This window comes from Saccopteryx leptura, chromosome 1, assembly GCF_036850995.1.
Source record: "Saccopteryx leptura isolate mSacLep1 chromosome 1, mSacLep1_pri_phased_curated, whole genome shotgun sequence".
Classification (NCBI taxonomy): domain Eukaryota; kingdom Metazoa; phylum Chordata; class Mammalia; order Chiroptera; family Emballonuridae; genus Saccopteryx; species Saccopteryx leptura.
This window is the reverse complement of record NC_089503.1, coordinates 325,186-343,917: the sequence shown is the minus strand read 5'-3', so window position 1 is coordinate 343,917 and position 18,732 is coordinate 325,186. Positions and strand designations below refer to the sequence as shown.

Here is an 18,732-nt window from a genome sequence, read left to right as displayed (position 1 = left end):
AAGTCGCGGCCCGTGGCGGAAGGGGCGTGGCCGGAACTCTCGCGGGACTGCGCCACGTCGCGGGAGGCTGTGTCGGGTCGGAGTCCGGGCTGGGTCGGCGCGATGGCGGACTGGGGTCGGGGTGAGCGCGGGAGAGCGGAGCCGGACGGCGCGGGGCCGCCGAGACCGACCGCTGTCCGCAGGAGCCCGCCCGTGGTGGCCTCGCGGGGAGCTCCTGGGGGGCGGGCGGGTCCGCGGGGCGGCGCGGTCTTGGCACCCAGAGTCCCGCCGCCGGCGCGCCCGCGGGGCCGCTCTGCTCCGGGCTCGACGGCACGTCCCCGCGGCCGGACCCTGGGGTGGGGGCGCACCCGTGTCCTTTCCTGGGGGAGCCCCGTTCTCACGGCGCAGGGGTGCCGATGGCGGCTCGCTGCGCTCTGACCACTGGGGAGGCGTGAGCGCAGAGCGGCCGGTAGGACGTCAGCGCGCTTCCCTTTGGGGTCGGGACGCCTTCCTAGGGCTGCAGCCCCGCCATTGGGTCACATTGAGACATTCGGTTCTCGGCAGCTTTGGGGAGTGGTTTTCACACACCTGGTGCGGTGGTCATTCCGAATCGCCTGGCTGGCCCCAGTGGAGGGTCCTGTCTAAGCAGGCAGCGTGCGCACACACGGCCCCGTGTCGGCCGCAGGGTGGGCAGGCCCAGGCCCTGACCTCGAGGTGGACACCAGCCCCCTTCTGTTGTTTGGGGGGTACTGCTCAGTTTTCTCTTTGGTTACTTTCCCTTTTCCAGGATCCCGTTTACAGCTGACCCCTGCAGGGGTGTTCTTACTGTCCCCGGGTGCTCTTCCTAAATCCTTCCTACATCCATAGCACAGTTTAGTGTTAATCTCAGAGAACAGGTCATCATGACACCAATGGTGGCACCCTTAGGGAGATAGTATAGTTCTGTCACAGTTTATCTGAAAGTGCCAGTTTGACTGAACTGCTTGGTGATGGACATTGTAGGGGTGTCCGCCCATCCCATCTTGGACGTATACACAGGACGTATGTTCACTTGACAGGTGGTCATGCAGCCTGTCTCACGTGTGTGAAGTCCATGCACCAGACCCTGGGTTAGGGCTGGACCTGCTTGGCAGGCACAAGTGTACGCAGTCCCCCCAGATGTAAGACTCATCCAGGTGGGGTTGTAGTGAGAGCTGAGAGGTCGCAAAGGGCTAGGGGCTGCGTGCAGGGGTCAAGGGGTCATGATTGGCCACGCCTCTTCAGCCTGTCTCTCCTTGTAGCTCAGAGCTCTGGCGCCGTGGAGGAGATTCTAGACCAGGAGAACCTGCGGATGGCCGACAGCCTGGCCTCCAAGGTCACCAGGCTCAAGTCGGTCAGTAGTGGTCCACTCTGGCCTCCAGCCGGCCCCCTGCAGCGGGGACGAGAGGGGGTAGAGGCCTGGCAGGGTTTCACGTTCTTCCCACCTGGGTGAGGCCCAGGTGACCCACGGGCCTGATCCCTGGGGGCAGCGTGGTGTTTGGCAGAGCTGTTGTGGGGGGGGGTTAGGCGCTGTCCAGTGTGTGCTCTGGCCCGACACTGCTCCCCTGTGCTCCGACCAGCTCGCCCTGGACATCGATAGGGATACGGAGGACCAGAACCGGTACCTGGATAGCATGGTAAGGTCTGCGACGTGCACGAGTGTTTCGGTCAGCTCTTCCCTCTGCCTGCGGTGCAGGCCCCAACCCGGGTCGTGGAGGCTCCTCCCTGTGTGACCGCCGGGGTTCCTCCCTCAGGACACGGACTTCACGAGCATGACAGGCCTGCTCACGGGCAGCGTGAAGCGCTTCTCCACAATGGCGCGGTCTGGGCGAGACCACCGAAAGCTGCTGTGCGGTGTGGCCGTGAGCCTGGTCGTCGTCTTCTTCATCCTCTCCTATCTCCTGTCGAGGGCAAGGACGTGAGCCACGGAGCGCTGGCTGCTCTGGGTGCCCGGGGCGGCCAGGGTCTTCCCCTGCCCGGTGTCCTGGGCTCCAGAGGACCTCCTACAAAATACCCCTTTGAAATGACGCTCGTGGCTTAGGAATCTTCTTCCTGTGCGGCTGGGAGACCGTGCTGTCTCTGACTGCTGGCTGTTGCCGTGTCTGAGCAGAGCAGCTGGAAGGCGGGGACATGGCCTTCCCCAGCCCTGAGGGCTTTGAGATCTCAAGGCTCCTCTGCCCCACCTTGTCTGAGTCAGGCCGCTGTGGTCTCTGAGGTGACTGGACCTGTGACGGGGCGCCATCATCTCCACCCGAGTGTCAGCCTGGGGGTGGCAGTTCCTCCTGGCCAGGGGTGCCGAGACTGGTGGGCCAGTGCCGAGGGCCCACCGCTCGGCCTCTGCCTGCCGTCCAGCCCCACGGCTGAAGCCAGGCATCTGGGGGAGGGTGGGGTGGGGTAGTGGATGAAGGAGTGGACTACAGTCCTGGCTGGAGGCCCTGGGCCCGGATCCTTGCGGATCTTGCAGCCATTTATCCAAGAGCAGAAACCCACATTTTCTCGGCATTGAGGATCTACCCAAAGATGCCTTTTCTGGAGATCAGATCACTAGAAACAGGTCCTTGTGGTGATTCAGAGTCAGGCAGTGTGTGTGTCGTGGGGGCTTCTGTGCAAGGGCTTTCTTCGTAGGACCCATGGGTCACTTTTCTTTTCCAAGTGAGGAGGGGAGAGAGAGACAGACTCCCGTATGTGCCCCGACCAGGATCCACTTGGCAACCCCCATCTGGGGCCAATGCTCTGCCCATCTTGGGCCATGATCACAAACGAACTAGTTCTAGCGCCTGAGGTAGAGGTTCCATGGAGCCATCCATAGTGCCCAGGGCTGATGCCCTTGAACCAATCGAGCCATGGCTGTGGGAGAAGTGGTGAAGGGGTGGAGAAGCAGATGGTCGCTTCTGTGTGCCCTGACCAGGAATCAAACCTGGGACATCCACAGGCCAGGCCGACACCACTGACCTAACCGTCCAGGGCCTTTGAGGGTCACTGGGCAGTTTCCTGTCCATCAAACCAGGCCCTTCCTCCCACAGGGAGTCTTCCTTTGCTGTGAGAGAGCTCTGAGCCAGCCCCTCATCCCTAGTTTCTCCAGACTGTCCACTCCAACTGCCTGTCCCTGAGCCGTAACTGCCCACCTGGCCACCCCCACGTGCACACAGAGCAGACCCAGGTGCAGCCAGGTCAGCGGTTTCTCGTCTCACAGTGAGAACTCGGTGCCCTTGTCTTCACATAGAAACACTTGTCATTGGCTCTATGTCCATCCTCTGCCTTCCTGGACATTCCCCTTCACTGCCTGTGGACTGTGGGCTTGTCCTCTCCCTGCCCGCATGGCTACCCCATATGGTCTTGTCCGTGGGCCTGTCAGCTCCTGCCTTGCTCTGGCCTTGAGCCCTGGACGCCTGTCTTCATGTTGCCGTGGTCGCTGATCTGCCCCTGCATCTTCGGGGCTGCCTCCCCTCTGACAGTGCAGCCTGCTGCCCGCTTCCCGCTGACCCTGCCCACCTCTGCTCATCTCAAACGAGTCCTCACCGTGGGGTTTGTTCATGGTTCTCACACTGCACGGCTGCTTTCTGCACACATCTGGTCACGGCAAACGCCTGGATCTGAGCTCCGTGTCTCCCAGCCCTCCCTGGGCTCGCAGTGATGACCTCACGCCCTGAGAACACAGCTGGGCTGTGGCATCAGGTGGCCACACCTGAGGGTGGCTGTGCCCCCTCGTGTCTGGTGCAGACTAGGTGTGAGGTTTGCGTTTTGGCCTGGCCTTCAGAACTGCTTTCTGGGTCTGATTCGTCTGGTTGCCGTTCATGCCCATCGGTCTCCACGGCCCCTTGCAGCTTCCAGCCATTGGGGGCCTGGGGTTCAGTTCCTGTCTGGTTTACTTTTTGCTTCCTGTTCCCCCTGTGTTAGGATGCATTCCATGGAGGGGGTAGGGTGACTAAGTCAGAGCTGGGTGTCCTGCACTGGTCACCTTCCTGCTCAGCCCTGCAGGTGGAAGGGTTTGCCAACACTCACCCCTGAGACCAGTCTGTGTCCCAGGAGGACACGCTGCCAGGCTTTATCCCATGACCAAGAGCAAGACATTAAACAATAAAAATCTGGAATAAATAGCTTCTTTATGTCCCTGGGGGCTTGGCTTGAGAGGGACGTGTGGGGCACTGGCCCTGGTCCATGGACGTGAGGGGCACTTGGGGGCTGGACCGGCTCCCCTCCTTCCCTGTCAGGTTCTCCCAGGCCCCTCACCTCACTCGTTTGTTCTCTCCGGTGGCATTCTCTGCCCACGTTCCTGAGACTCACGTGGGGTTGAGGAGGGAGGGTATTAGCTCTCAGGGGTTAACTGAGTGAACGTGAGTGAGGTGCTTAGAGTGAAGACAGGACACGGCCCTGTGATTGCCTCCTTGTCTGTGACTTGTCACTGATCACCTTAAAACTTAGCTTCTTAAATTGCAGCCATGATTTACGTCCCACAGGGACTGGTTGGAACTTAAGATAGGATGTCAAGGCCTCACGGGTGAAATAGCCTGTGTTGCCATCACCTGAAGCCCCCACCCCCCCAGTCCCCGTCAGTGCTGGTGTGAGCTGAGGGCCAGCTGGCCCGGCTGCAGGAGTGCTGCCCAAGCTTTGTGCTAGCTGGTGCTGGTGCTGAAGGTGGGCTCGGTTGGGTGGGGGTCCAGGCGGAAGCTGCTCCTCTGTGCATTGTGTGGCCTGGCCCTGGAGTCACCTGTCATCACTTGGTTCAGGGTGGTCACAGGCTCTAGTCAAAATTTGAGGGGAGGGATACAGACCCCTTTCTCTTAGAGGGGGAGGGTCTCATGGGAGGGACAGGGGCAGGGATGACTACAGCACAGCAAGGAGGGCTGGGCTCCAAGCAGAATCGGGGCAGGCGGCATCCACGCTCCCACGCCCTCCGGCTGCTCAGACCACAGACGGGTAAGCATGACCATCCCACCCACAGACGAGCCCATCACTATTGGAATCATGATTTATTAAACGTGGGTACAGCAGGGAAGCAGGCTAGCGAATGGAGAAGTAGCACAGAGAAAACATCAGAGTTGTCAGAATAGCAGGCCCAGCCCAGCTGGCGGAGGAGTGTCCTGAGCCCACGGACCAGGGTGCCTGTGGGATGTGACGTGCTGGGCTTGGGGTGATGGTGGGCTGGGGACCAGAGCTATTCCACATGCACAACCAGGGGTGTCATGTAGTCGGAATGTTTGATGCCAAAGGTGACGATGGGGGCGCAGTGCTTGGTCACTGTCACCTGGAAGAGGAGAGGCTGTGAGGAGACAGCACCCATCCACCCCACAGGCCCTGCCATCACAGGCTGGGGCTGCTGACGGCTCTACTGTCCTTGCTGAGCCCCAGGCCAGGATGCCCAGCGTGAGGGCCACACTGCCAGCTTTAACCATCTTGGTGTGTGGTGAGCCCTCAGTGGCATTGACTGTCACCAATGTTGGGACACAGCCTGCCAGCTGGGAAGAAGTGCCAGCTGCCGAAATGCACCACGTTCTGAGGGTGCGTGGCCACTGGGACCCTTGCAGGCTCGCAAGCCCTTCCCGACTCCATGCCTTCTGGGCCGTCACCCCTGTCCCCACCCCCTTGTCACTGTACCCCCCTGCTTCCAAGACCTTCTCAGGGCTGTGGGCTCCTGGTCCTGGCTTGAGGGTCTTGTCTCCTGGGGGCTCCACTCGGGCAGCTATGGTGTACTGTGGGGCCTTGAGCTTGGTCAGCTGCATGTCAGTCTGATGGTAGGCCGCAGGACCTGGGGTCTGGGGGGCAAAGAGGCTCAGACAGACGTGGCCTGCCAGGGCATGTGATCCCAGAGGTCAAGGGGCCAGCTGGGGAGGCTGGGGTTCAGGCCATGAGTCACTGTGCCTCTGTCAGGGGCCCTTCTGTCTCCAAACAGTTCCCCACACTGTGGGACCCCGTCTGTGGAATGTCACCCTTGACTTCAGCTGCATGGCACCTGAAGTGTGTGGCAGCTACATGACACCCCAGTGTGTGGCAGCCCCGGGCGGATCCCCTTGTGAGCGGGTGAGAGGCCTCTTCTGGGCTGGCATGCTGTCCCTTGGGCCGGAGGGCCGTGGGCAGAGCTGGACAGGCGGGGGTAACGGTGCGCTTCAAGCCCGGGCCCGTGCCCACACAGGGCCTGTTTCTGGTGCCCACACAGGGCCTGTTTCTGGTGTCGCACCTGGCGTCCCCCCCAGCTGTCGGGGCTCGTGTCCCGCCTCCCTGTCCCTGGCCTGCCACGCAGGGGTCTGTGGACCACGTCCCTGCACAGCCCTCCTCAGCACTCGAATGTGACCCAGGCCCGTGGCAGGAACCCAGGGATGCAGAGCTGAGGGGCTTTATGAGGACTGGGTCAGGCTGCGGGGTCCTGGGTTCTGGGGAAGGGACCAGACAGGCCAAGTCCCTGGGGGTAAGCTCTGCCCTGCTGGGCACCCCTTGCCTTGTGCAGGTCGTCACTGAAGCCGCCCAGTTTGCTGCGGCCCTTGATGGAGAAGGAGGGCTGGCAGACCTTGCTGACGGTGTGGGCCCCCATCACCATGGGCAGCATGTAGGCGGCGGGGCCTGCAGGGCACAGCAGCGCTGAGTCCCAGGCCAGGCAGCCTCCGTGCCTGGAGTCCCTGCTGGCTCCTTCCTGGGGCTCTCCGCCTCCAGACACCAGGCCGCCCACCTTGCCTGCCCCACCAGATCCCCGCCCGGTCTGTGGGGCTAGCTGCAGACCTGGGGTGCTGTCCACTCGGAAGGTCTTGGTCCGTGCAGAAATAGAGTGGCTGGGCGCCGAGTCGAACACGTGCTTGGCTGACTTCTCTGGAAAGTAGTCGCCTGCAGAGGAGGAGCAGAGGGGTTCTGGGCCCAGGGCCGTCCTGCAGATGCCTGGCCAGCGCGGGAGCCTCAGGGGAACCCCGACAGTGTGGTGCTGGTCTCTGGGCCCCAGTATGGAGGGTGACGGAGACCAGTCAGGGTGTCCAGAGGGAAACGCTGTGTGTGTGTGTGTGTGTGTGTGTGTGTGTGTGTGTGTGTGTGTGTGTATCTCTGGGCCCCAGTATGGAGGGTGATGGAGACCAGTCAGGGTGTCCAGAGGGAAACGCTGTGTGTGTGTGTGTGTGGGGGGGTCTCTGGGCCCCAGTATGGAGGGTGATGGAGACCAGTCAGGGTGTCCAGAGGGAAACGCTGTGTGTGTGTGTGGGGGGGGGTCTCTGGGCCCCAGTATGGAGGGTGACGGAGACCAGTCAGGGTGTCCAGAGGGAAACGCTGTGTGTGTGTGGGGTAAGGGCCCAGGTGTCTCAGAGGGCCCCTGGGTCAGCAGCCAGCAGCCCCTCTGCCCTGGCCCGGTGGCTGCCCCCTTCAAGAAGAAAGGGACCAGGAGGACACGGGTGCCTGTGCTCCCGCATGGCTCGGCTCAGTGCAGCGGCCACCACAGGGCTGGGCCGAGCTGAGGCTGCACCCCTGTCACTCACAGGGACCGGGGGTCCGCGTGGTCTTGGTGTGGTAGCGCCCCAGGATGGTGAATGCGGGGCCCAGGTCCTTGCCGGTCCTCAGGATCTTGGGGTTCACGCTGTAGCGAGGCCCCGGGGAGCAGTTCTCTGCCAGGAGCATGGGGGCCCCGCGGAAACTGAAGGCCGGCGCGCACAACTTGGTGGGAATGTGCTTCACGAAGCCTGTGGGGCGGGGGCTCTCAGCAGTCTGGAACCAGACCCCAACCTTCTCCCCACCCTGTTGACCCCAGAGGAGTTGCTGCTGGCAGCCGGGGTGAGCCCCATGCCTGCTCATACAGCCCCAGCCCCCCCCCCAGACCTTCCCCGGCTTCCAGGCACCTACCTGTGGTAGGTGGGATCAGGTACTTGGGTCCAGGGCTGCTGTAGAGGGCCATGATGGGCCCCCTGGGGCGATGGGGCCTCCAGGCTCCCACCCACACTTCCTCCACCATGGCCGGCTCTGTCTGTGGATGAGACGGTGAGCAGGGGCTGGGAGGCCCCGGCCCCACCCCTCCCTGCCTCTGCCCCCACGGATGGTCAGGACTGCAGAACACCCACTCCTCAGCGGGCTCACACGCTGGGGCCAAGGTCTGAGGGCAGCGGAAGCTTCTGTGAGGAGTAGTGGGCTTGCTCTGCCCACTCCAGTGCCCAAGGCAGCAGCGTCAGACCCTCGGGAACAAGCCCAGACTAGCTCTCTGCTCCAGGCCTTGCTGACACCCATCATGGCTCTGAGGTTCTGCCTGCTCAGTGCTGGGCACGCCTGGGCAGGAGCAGGGGGCGGGGGTGGGAGGCTTCTCGCCTGAGGCGGTGCTGGCCCTCTGGAGTGGCCCTTACCGCTCTGGTCCAGGTGTGTGCAGAGCAACCAAGGACCGAGCCTCAGAGGTGGTCCTTGGTGTCGGGGGTTTCCCAGAAAAGAAGTGAAGAGGAGGCCTCCACCCGCCTCGCCTCTCCCACCCGGGTGGGCTTTGAGAGCTGGGGAGGGTCCTGGCCCCTGAGCTCTAGAATGTGGCTCTGTGGGACGGTGGGTTCTAGATCATCGTCTGTGTGATGGAGACAATGGCCTCTCCCAGAGGGCCAGGACCTCCCATGGGAGTCCCAGAGAGACTCCCACCCGTGCCAGTCAGGGCTCTGGTCTCAGGACTTTGTTCTGCTCCTCGCTGCAGGAAACAGTCTGGGAAGGGGTCGGTGAGGCCACAGGGCCCAGATCCAGGTTGCCAAAGAGCCAGGCAGTAGGGGCGGAGCTGAGCCCTCTGAGCCCGGCCCCCGGCGGAGCGCTGAGCAGGAAGTATCTCCTCCAGAGGCAGGAGAGAGTCCCGGGCCGGGGTGAGTGTGGAGCCTGCACCGGTTTGGGGCAGGTGAGAGCCAGAGGGAGTGGGTGCTCTCCTGCAGCCCCTCTCTAGACCCTGCTCTGTCTCCTGCACCGCGGCTGGCCAGCTGCTCCCTCGGACTCTGTCTGCATGAGCAGGTGCAGGTCCTCTTTACTTCCTCAGGGTTCCTCTGGGGGCTCTGGTTTGAGTGTCCTCCGGACTCTCGTGAGAGAGCTCGCTCTCAACCCCTGGACCTGTGCCTTCCGTGTACTGTGTGTATTTACTGCCTGGAACAGAGCACCCTTCAGCCTGGCCTCCCCGCCTGCCCCCTTCCTCGTTTGGGGGGCTCTCTGCCCTCCCTGCTCTGAGCTCGTTCCCCCTCCACCCGCGACTGAACACCTTCTCCTGTCCGGTGTCTCCCTGCCTGTCGGTCTTGCTCCGCCCATTGGCCTCTATGGGAGTCAGACTGGGTTCCCATGGGTGGGTCTGCCCTCTGTGTGGGAAGTTACATGTGCGTGCTTCATGCGTGTGGCCCTGTGTATGTGCTATTGGATGTGCATGTAGTTCGCTGAGTGTGGGAAGAGGCAGGGGCCAGAGTCTGAGCGGCAGGGGCTTTATTGATTGAACAGTTGAGGATACATTCAAGCAAGCTGGAGTGGTCGTGGGGGTGTGGCCAGGACTGCCTGTGTAGCAAGTCCTCTAGTTGCTTGTAGCCACATCTGGAGTCTGTCACTTGCTGTCCTGATCGCCCAGCACTTCCACCTGGAAAGCAGAAACAGGTGGGGTCCCATCCATCATGATCAATAACTAGAGAGCCACAGCTCTATCACAAAAACAGGCCCAGGCCACCCTCTGGGGGGACGGTGGGCTCTGGCACATGGCAGCTGGGAAAGCAGTGTGTGTGTGTGTGTGTGTGTGTGAGTGTGTGTGTGTGTAGTGTGTGTATGTGTGTGTGTGCGTGTGCGTGCGTGTATGTGTGTGTAGAGTGTGTGCAGTGTGTGCGCGCGCGTTTGTGTAGTGTGTGCGCGCGCATTTGTGTAGTGTGTGTGTAGTGTAGTGTGTGTAGTGTGTGTAGTGTGTGTGTAGTGTAGTATGTGTGTAGTGTGTGTAGTGTGTGTGTAGTGTGTGTGTGTGTGTGTGCGTGCGCGCGCACTGAGGGCTGCTGCTGAGGCAGGCTGGGGTGTCGGGGGGTACAGGGTCTGGGGGGCAGGGCTGTAGGGAGTGGGGTGCCCTCCCAGACACAGTACCAGCAAGTCGACCAGGTCTGCCTTGTGCTTGGGCTGCAGGCCGTCTATGCAGGACTTGACCGAGGTTATGGCCGCCTTGGCATCTGCACTGACGTCGTACTTGCTGAGGGGCCCCACGCAGAGCTCTTCTGGGGACCCCACCAGCAGCGTTTGTAGGAAGTCCATGAAAAACTCATTGTTGTTCTCCCCTGTGGCCAGCCCTGTGTGGTGGGGCAAGATGATGCCGGGGCGGGAGGGAAGTCCAGCCCCAGCCCCTGACCTCCTCATCTCCAAACTCCCTGGTCTCCAGATGTTCCCCGACAGCGCCCACCTCACCTGCCCCCGCCTTCCTCCACACCCCCAAATCCACCTGCCACCCTAACCTCAGCTTTACTCACTCCCTGTTCCCTGGGTCACGAGGCAGGAAGGTCAAACCCCTGCTGCAGGGTCCCCTCCCGTGTCTGTGAGGTTGGCTGGCCCGGGGCTCGGAGGGTCAGGTCAGGCTGGGCTGGTTCGGGGACTGGAGTAGGCAGTGGCTGGAGGTGGGCACCGCCTGCTGTAAGGGGCCCAGCACCTGGACTTCCAGCTTCCTAGGCCCCTGCCCACCTCCCACAGCGAATGTCTGGAAGCACCTGTCTGTGCAGACTCACCGCAGGCGCAGAGCCAGGTGACGGCCACCAGCAGGAAGGAGCTGCTCCCCTTCATGGCAGACAGCGGGGTTCCCAGGAGCCGCCTCAGCCGGCTTTATGTCTGCCGGGCGGAGGCACCTCGCTGGGGGCGGGCCGACCTGCCCTTCAGGGCCTGGCCAGCGAGAGCACAGGTGGGGCAGCGAAGGCGTGTCTTCCTCGCGTCCTCCGGTGGGTGCGAGCAGTCACACGCGTGGGTGTGAGCTGTGTTTTGCAAAAGGTTTGGGCATGAGTGGACATAGGTGAGGGGTGATGTGAGCCCGGTCAGTGAGCAAGAATGGTGGGGGCTGCAGCCAAGGGTCTCTGGCCCAGGCTCAGAGCAGCAGCCTCTGGGTTGGTCCTGGGTCTGTCTTTGGGGGCAGCTCCCCTGCACTGGACAGGTCGGCGTCTGGCTCAGAGCCCAGGGACTCGAGCTGGCGGCTCCGCAGCAGCAGAGGGAGGGCTTTCTGGGGTTTCCTGGTGCATCTGGGCGTGGGAGGTGGGCTCAGGGTCGCAGGAGGCCTGCGCTGGGCAGCAGCGTGTGGGAGGTGGGCTCAGGGTCGCAGGAGGCCTGCGCTGGGCAGCGGCGTGTGGGAGGTGGGCTCAGGGTCGCAGGAGGCCTGCGCTGGGCAGCGGCGTGTGGGAGGTGGGCTCAGGGTCGCAGGAGGCCTGCGCTGGGCAGCGGCGTGTGGGAGGTGGGCTCAGGGTCGCAGGAGGCCTGCCCTGGGCAGCAGCGTGTGGGAGGTGGGCTCAGGGTCGCAGGAGGCCTGCGCTGGGCAGCAGCGTGTGGGAGGTGGGCTCAGGGTCGCAGGAGGCCTGCCCTGGGCAGCGGCGTGTGGGAGGTGGGCTCAGGGTCGCAGGAGGCCTGCCCTGGGCAGCAGCGTGTGGGAGGTGGGCTCAGGGTCGCAGGAGGCCTGCCCTGGGCAGCGGCGTGTGGGAGGTGGGCTCAGGGTCGCAGGAGGCCTGCGCTGGGCAGCAGCGTGTGGGAGGTGGGCTCAGGGTCGCAGGAGGCCTGCGCTGGGCAGCAGCGTGTGGGAGGTGGGCTCAGGGTCGCAGGAGGCCTGCGCTGGGCAGCAGCGTGTGGGAGGTGGGCTCAGGGTCGCAGGAGGCCTGCGCTGGGCAGCAGCGTGTGGGAGGTGGGCTCAGGGTCGCAGGAGGCCTGCGCTGGGCAGCAGCGTGTGGGAGGTGGGCTCAGGGTCGCAGGAGGCCTGCGCTGGGCAGCGGCGTGTGGGAGGTGGGCTCAGGGTCGCAGGAGGCCTGCGCTGGGCAGCGGCGTGTGGGAGGTGGGCTCAGGGTCGCAGGAGGCCTGCGCTGGGCAGCAGCGTGCAGGGGACGGAGGCGGACCTGAGAGGGACAGGGGCGCGGAGCGAAGGGGGCCTGAGGGCTGAAGGGGTTGCCGTGTCCCTGCTGCGGGTCAGGAGGGACCACAGGTGAGCCAGAGCTTCTTTCTGTGGCCAGGCTAGCCCAGGGGGGACCAGGGCATGGGGGAGAAAGTCACAACCACCTGGGCCCCCAGCCAGCTGCCTCGGGAGCAGCCATTCCTGGTTTCTGAGTGCCCTGCTGCCCCCTGGTGGCTGACGGTGTTCTGCAGGGGAGTCCCGGCCCAGAGGACCCTCGGTTCCTTAGTTCTGCACTGACTCGCAGCTTCCGGGATAAATGAATGGGCAAGCGAGCCTTCTCCCTGCTGGTCACTGTGGTGTCCCTTTTCACCCTGCCCTTCACGTGCCCCCATCTGGCCCTGACCTGTCACAGACCCCAGACCCTGGTCCCAGGCCTTCCTGGACACCCAGCTTCTCACTGGCTGTGGGGCCTGTTTATGATGAGTATCCTGCAATGCCGTTGCAAGGTGACATCAGCTACTTACACACAGGAGCCAAGGATACAGGAGAATGAACTCGTCTGTTGTAAGGTGCCCAAAGCTACAGAATTAATATTTTAGGAAGTTTAAAGAACATCTTATTAATTTGGGCTAGGCGTGCAGAAAGATTTTGTAAGTGTGATTTCTATGCTTGTGTAATTAGCATCAAAACTAAGATGGCCAACGGCATGTGTTGTAAGTGCAGAAGAGGAAGGAGACTTGGATTACCTGACCTTCCACATACCTATGAGGGGAGGGTGAATAGCTAGCCAGGTACAAAAAGAAAAAGGTTAAATTAAAATCTTTTCTAATACTAATAAACCATTTGCAGGTATCTGTCTCTAAGGAAACTACCTTTCTCCTCCTGAAAGCATGTGGTTAATGTATGTATCTCTAAACAAGAGGTATAAACTTATGCCGTGATGTCAGGTTTTCTCCCCTCCCATGTATAATTAGGAGTGTATAAACAACCCCTGAACTGTTTTGGGGGGCTGCACAAGTTGGGTCTGTTGCCCTGTGTCAGCCGTATGCGTCTGGCATATTGAATAAATTTCCTCCTTTAGTAAAACTTTTCAAAAACTTATTTGGACTACGTGCCTCTATGATCACCCGCGAAATTGTGGATTTATTTAGTTACTTTACAACACTGACAAATAATGTGGCTGCATGGGTGAGACCACTCAGGGCAAATCTGAGCCTCCAGTCTGCACAGGCCCAGGGGTCCCCGTTCTAATGGTTCTCTGGCTCCTGCTGCAGCCTCCATCCTCTGGACAGACGTCTAAAAGCCTGGCCTTGGGCTTCACCACGGCCCACACCAACTGGCCAGACACCTGTCATCCGCATCACTCCAGATGGTGATCAGGGCCGCTGTCTGGGCCACCGGCTACCATCCTCATTCCCCTGCCGTCCACCCCCACAGTTGGCCACGCTGAGGGCTGCTCTCTCTCTGAACCTGGGTTTTAGCCTCCACCCGGCCATCTCCTTTGTCCCTCAGCCACTCAGGGACAGCCCCAGCTGACCATCGCAGTCCTCACATGCTCCCCACAGCATCCACTGGACATCCCAGCTGCTCACTTGCTCACACGGATGCTCTCTGCCTCCTCCCTCCCCGTCCCACGCCAGCTCAGTGAGACCTGCTGACCTCACCGTGGGTGGTCCTAGATTCTCAGGGTGGATGTCCTCACACCATCGAGATGAAGACATGCCACACAGCTCACATTCCATCGGGGGATCTGCAGCCCTCACTTCCCACACACACCATCCTGAGAGAACCCCTCACGGGCACCGGCTACACTCCACCTAGGTCGCCTCCTTCTGCAGCTTTGGGGTTTATCTCTGCTGCATCATCCTTATCAGCACAGTCTCGTGCTATAATGTCCCTTCTTTAGGCAAATGCAGCAGAAGCACCCCCCACCCCCAATGACGTGGGGCCTCCCCTGGGACCCTCAGACCCCCTGCCTGGCGCTCCAGCCTCTGTCTTCTGTTGGGTTTGGTTACCGGGAGGGTGAACACATTCTGCATATGCAGACTGTCTAGACTTGCATCTTCCTCTGATGAAAAACTAAGACATTCTATCCAAAAAACTAACAAACAGCCTGGCCAGGCAGTGGCGCAGTGGCTAGAGCATCTGCCTGGGATGCAGAGGACCCAGGTTCGAAACCCCAAGGCTGCTGGCTTAAGCGTGGAGTCCCTGGCTTGAGCGTGGGAGTATAGACACGATTTTAATGGTCACTGGCTTGAGACCAAGGTCACTGGCTCAAGCAAGGGGTCACTCTCTCTGCTGTAGACCCCCAGTCGAGGCACATATAAGAAAGCAATCGGCCTGACCTGTGGTGGCGCAGTGGATAAAGCGTTGACCTGGAATGCTGAGGTTGCCGGTTCTCCTTCTGTTAGTTTTTGTTGTTGTTGTTTTTTAGATTTTATTTATTCATTTTTAGAGTGAGAGACAGAGAAGGGGGGAGAAGCAGGAAGTATCAACTGCTCCCTCCATTCTCCCATCCAAGTACTGACCAGGCCCGACCCTGCTTAGCTTCCAAGCTCAGACGAGATCGGGCGTGTTCAGGGTGGTATGGCCGTAGACAAAAATGTCAACTCCTATATGTGCCTTGACCAGGCAAGCCCAGGGTTTCGAACCAGCAACCTCAGCGTTCCAGGTCGACATTTTACTCACTGCACCCCCACAGGTCAGGCCCTTCTGCTACTTTTTGGATGTTCCCCCCCCCAAAAAAAAAGTTCCCCAGTGAAAATACAGGCATTTACGTCTCACACAGAAATATTGAGGGCAGTAAGTTGTGAAGAGACCTAACAGACCAGCAAACCGGACTTTCTGAGTCTTGTTGTTCATGAGGTGGGCCCAAAGTGGCTTCTCTTTTCTAAGAAGTCATTCTCTGTCAACACTGTTAGCAGGACACTGGTCCTGGCCGCCAATAGCCCTCTTGTCTGAAAATGCATCTGAGTTGTTCACAGCCTCCATATCACGACAGAATTTCAGGAGAATACTCTCTAGTGTAAGGTGTTAGATTTTACAGAAGTCAACCATCTTACTGCATCTCTTCAGTGCACCGTTTGGTCAGCTGACATCTTTTTCACAGAGAGACATTGTCATTAAAAGAGAGCAGTGAATTGGCTTACATTCCGATGACACAAATTCCTCGCTCTGGGACCCTGTCCCTGCAGTTGTGACACCAGAACAAGCAACACAGAACAGCCCGAGATGGCACCGGCTGGCAGTGGGCAGTCACCACCCTCCCCTTATCCAGATTGGTTATATACAGTTTTCTCCCGTACAGACATACTTATGACAAGGTTTCATTTATAAATTAGGCCCAGTAAGAGAGTGACAATAACAAACAATAAAGAGCAATTATAAAAATATATGGTAATGAAAGCTAGGTGAATGTGCTCTATCTGAAAATTTCCCTTTTGTATCTTCATACTATGGTTTCCTTGGCAGAAGCATGACGGTGGCAGAGGGGAGATAAACCCGTGTCTTCCTGCTGTGCGTGGTCTGAGCGCCCCAGGCTGTGGGCCCCTGGAGGGAAGCCAGGTCACAGCCCTGGGCCGGTGCTGCTATGCTGGAGGAGGAGGAAGAGCGTGATGGAACACTCTCACGGACAGTCCCCTCAGCTCCTGGGGTGCAGGAGACGTGGACATCGTCACCTGGGGGCAGAGTCAGGTATGAGGAGCAGCCAGGACCTGCAGTTCCGGGAGGGAGCTGCACACGGTACTCCTGAATTCTGCTCTGGTCCCTGAGCCGGGACTCACAGAGCTCCAGGTGCAGTGTCTTGATGAGGGGCCTCGACCTGGCTGCAGAAGGAGGCATGGAAGCTGTCCACGCCCAGACCACCGTCCCGCCCACTTCCCTCTGCTTCAGGTGGCTGAGCTGTGTGACACGGGGTGGACGAGCCGTGTGACACGGGGTGGCTGAGCCGTGTGACACGGGGTGGCTGAGCCGTGTGACACGGGTGGCTGAGCCGTGTGACACGGGGTGGACGAGCCGTGTGATGCGGGGTGGCTGAGCCGTGTGACACGGGGTGGACGAGCCGTGTGACACGGGGTGGCTCAGCCGTGTGACACGGGGTGGCTGAGCCGTGTGATGCGGGGTGGCTGAGCCGTGTGACACGGGTGGCTCAGCCGTGTGACACGGGGTGGACGAGCCGTGTGATGCGGGGTGGCTGAGCCGTGTGACGCGGGGTGGACGAGCCGTGTGACACGGGGTGACATGAGCTGTGTGACACGGGGTGGCTGAGCCGTGTGACACGGGGTGGCTGAGCCGTGTGACACGGGGTGGCTGAGCCGTGTGACACGGGGTGGCTGAGCCGTGTGACGCGGGTGGCTGAGCCGTGTGACGCGGGGTGGCTGAGCCCGCGGGAGTCCGTGCAGGCCAGCTACGGAGCCCAGCACCCTCCTCTGGACGGGGCCTCTTTCCCCTGCACCCCCAGGTTCATGCACAGTTGAGGCTCCTGGACACGGCCCGGGGCTGGGAGTCTGGAGAGCAGAGGCCTGGTCCCTGCCACTCACGAGTCACTCTGGAATGTTTCCTTCCCGACATAAGCCTCGTCTGGGGTGGAAGTGAAGAGAGGGGGCGTGCAGGAACTTCCTAGCTGGGAAGCTAACATCCTGGCCTTGGCTGAGGTGAGATGCTGGTTATGTCTGTTGGTCCTGATGAGTTAAGTTACCGTAGGGAGTGAATGAACTTCTCCAGGGTCTGAATCAGTCCCCGTCTTCAGGTTCCTGTCCTCCCCCATGTCCCCGAGGCTTCCTCCAGGGATGGCTGTTGTTCCCTCAGAGGGGCTTCCCTGTCCCCTAACCCTGCCGGCCACCACGACTCACCCCTGGAGGAGGCGGAGGTAGAGGGTGGTGGTCTGAGAGCCATGCTGCCTCCCCTCTCCCTCTCCAGCTGCCTCCCCTGCCCCTGTCCCCCTGCAGGGCTCCTGGTGAGCGGGCAGACACCCTCCCCTTTCCCCTCTGCCCCTGTCTCCCTGCAGGGCTCCTGGTGAGCGGGCAGACACCCTCCCCTTTCCCCTCTGCCCCTGTCTCCCTGCAGGGCTCCTGGTGAGTGGGCAGACACCCTTCCCTTTCCCCTCTGCCCCTGTCTCCCTGCAGGGAGGGCTCCTGGTGAGTGGGCAGACACCCTTCCCTTTCCTCTCTGCCCCTGTCTCCCTGCAGGGCTCCTGGTGAGCGGGCAGACACCCTTCCCTTTCCCCTCTGCCCCTGTCTCCCTGCAGGGAGGACTCCTGGTGAGCGGGCAGACACCCTTCCCTTTCCCCTCTGCCCCTGTCTCCCTGCAGGGAGGGCTCCTGGTGAGCGGGCAGACACCCTTCCCTTTCCCCTCTGCCCCTGTCTCCCTGCAGGGAGGACTCCTGGTGAGCGGGCAGACACCCTCCCCTTTCCCCTCTGCCCCTGTCTCCCTGCAGGGAGGGCTCCTGGTGAGCGGGCAGACACCCTTCCCTTTCCCCTCTGCCCCTGTCTCCCTGCAGGGAGGGCTCCTGGTGAGCGGGCAGACACCCTCCCCTTTCCCCTCTGCCCCTGTCTCCCTGCAGGGAGGGCTCCTGGTGAGCGGGCAGACACCCTTCCCTTTCCCCTCTGCCCCTGTCTCCCTGCAGGGAGGACTCCTGGTGAGCGGGCAGACACCCTCCCCTTTCCCCTCTGCCCCTGTCTCCCTGCAGGGAGGGCTCCTGGTGAGCGGGCAGACACCCTTCCCTTTCCCCTCTGCCCCTGTCTCCCTGCAGGGAGGACTCCTGGTGAGCGGGCAGACACCCTTCCCTTTCCCCTCTGCCCCTGTCTCCCTGCAGGGAGGGCTCCTGGTGAGCGGGCAGACACCCTTCCCTTTCCCCTCTGCCCCTGTCTCCCTGCAGGGAGGGCTCCTGGTGAGCGGGCAGACACCCTCCCCTTTCCCCTCTGCCCCTGTCTCCCTGCAGGGAGGGCTCCTGGTGAGCGGGCAGACACCCTTCCCTTTCCCCTCTGCCCCTGTCTCCCTGCAGGGCTCCTGGTGAGTGGGCAGACACCCTTCCCTTTCCCTCTGCCCCTGTCTCCCTGCAGGGAGGGCTCCTGGTGAGCGGGCAGACACCCTTCCCTTTCCCCTCTGCCCCTGTCTCCCTGCAGGGCTCCTGGTGAGCGGGCAGACACCCTCCCCTTTCCCCTCTGCCCCTGTCTCCCTGCAGGGAGGGCTCCTGGTGAGTGGGCAGACACCCTCCCCTTTCCCCTCTGCCCCTGTCTCCCTGCAGGGAGGGCTCCTGGTGAGCGGGCAGACACCCTCCCCTTTCCCCTCTGCCCCTGTCTCCCTGCAGGACTCCTGGTGAGCGGGCAGACACCCTTCCCTTTCCCCTCTGCCCCTGTCTCCCTGCAGGACTCCTGGTGAGCGGGCAGACACCCTTCCCTTTCCCCTCTGCCCCTGTCTCCCTGCAGGGAGGGCTCCTGGTGAGCGGGCAGACACCCTCCCCTTTCCTCTCTGCCCCTGTCTCCCTGCAGGGCTCCTGGGGAGCGGGCAGACACCCTTCCCTTTCCTCTCTGCCCCTGTCTCCCTGCAGGACTCCTGGTGAGCGGGCAGACACCCTCCCCTTTCCCCTCTGCCCCTGTCTCCCTGCAGGGAGGGCTCCTGGTGAGCGGGCAGACACCCTTCCCTTTCCCCTCTGCCCCTGTCTCCCTGCAGGGAGGGCTCCTGGTGAGCGGGCAGACACCCTTCCCTTTCCCCTCTGCCCCTGTCTCCCTACA

General features: G+C 61.6%; 3 protein-coding genes across 3 annotated transcripts; 1 reads left to right on the top strand and 2 right to left on the bottom strand.

Moving 5' to 3' along the window:
- Positions 1–31: 31 nt before the first annotated feature.
- BET1L (Bet1 golgi vesicular membrane trafficking protein like) lies at positions 32–2,096 on the top strand. The gene is made up of 4 exons (XM_066363210.1): positions 32–121; positions 1,260–1,351; positions 1,578–1,634; positions 1,752–2,096. The coding sequence occupies exons 1-4, from the start codon at positions 103–105 to the stop codon at positions 1,917–1,919; spliced, it is 336 nt and encodes a 111-aa protein (XP_066219307.1). The 5' UTR covers positions 32–102; the 3' UTR covers positions 1,920–2,096.
- Positions 2,097–5,091: 2,995 nt separating this feature from the next.
- CIMAP1A (ciliary microtubule associated protein 1A) lies at positions 5,092–7,915 on the bottom strand. Its single transcript, XM_066360332.1, has 6 exons — positions 7,807–7,915; positions 7,446–7,646; positions 6,709–6,810; positions 6,431–6,552; positions 5,610–5,750; positions 5,092–5,242 (listed from the first exon to the last, which is right to left on the bottom strand). The coding sequence occupies exons 1-6, from the start codon at positions 7,913–7,915 to the stop codon at positions 5,153–5,155; spliced, it is 765 nt and encodes a 254-aa protein (XP_066216429.1). The 3' UTR covers positions 5,092–5,152.
- A 1,454-nt stretch (positions 7,916–9,369) lies between these two features.
- Positions 9,370–10,783, bottom strand: SCGB1C1 (secretoglobin family 1C member 1). Its single transcript, XM_066360331.1, has 3 exons — positions 10,647–10,783; positions 10,018–10,217; positions 9,370–9,532 (listed from the first exon to the last, which is right to left on the bottom strand). The coding sequence occupies exons 1-3, from the start codon at positions 10,699–10,701 to the stop codon at positions 9,500–9,502; spliced, it is 288 nt and encodes a 95-aa protein (XP_066216428.1). The 5' UTR covers positions 10,702–10,783; the 3' UTR covers positions 9,370–9,499.
- Between the last annotated feature and the right edge of the window lie 7,949 nt (positions 10,784–18,732).

Bases quoted from the DNA above. Each gene is read 5' to 3' on its own strand.
- BET1L (XM_066363210.1), top strand. The intron at 1,352-1,577 runs GTCAGTAGTGGT...TGCTCCGACCAG, and splicing joins AGGTCACCAGGCTCAAGTCG to CTCGCCCTGGACATCGATAG. The intron at 1,635-1,751 runs GTAAGGTCTGCG...TTCCTCCCTCAG, and splicing joins ACCGGTACCTGGATAGCATG to GACACGGACTTCACGAGCAT.
- CIMAP1A (XM_066360332.1), bottom strand. From the start codon at position 7,915: ATGGTGGAGGAAGTGTGGGTGGGAGCCTGGAGGCCCCATCGCCCCAGG. The intron at 7,647-7,806 runs GTAGGTGCCTGG...CCCGCCCCACAG, and splicing joins CCTGATCCCACCTACCACAG to GCTTCGTGAAGCACATTCCC. The intron at 6,811-7,445 runs GTGAGTGACAGG...CCTCCTCTGCAG, and splicing joins CACGCGGACCCCCGGTCCCT to GCGACTACTTTCCAGAGAAG.
- SCGB1C1 (XM_066360331.1), bottom strand. From the start codon at position 10,701: ATGAAGGGGAGCAGCTCCTTCCTGCTGGTGGCCGTCACCTGGCTCTGC. The intron at 10,218-10,646 runs GTGAGTCTGCAC...CCCACCACACAG, and splicing joins CACCTGGCTCTGCGCCTGCG to GGCTGGCCACAGGGGAGAAC. The intron at 9,533-10,017 runs GTACTGTGTCTG...TCTGCTTTCCAG, and splicing joins CAGACCTGGTCGACTTGCTG to GTGGAAGTGCTGGGCGATCA.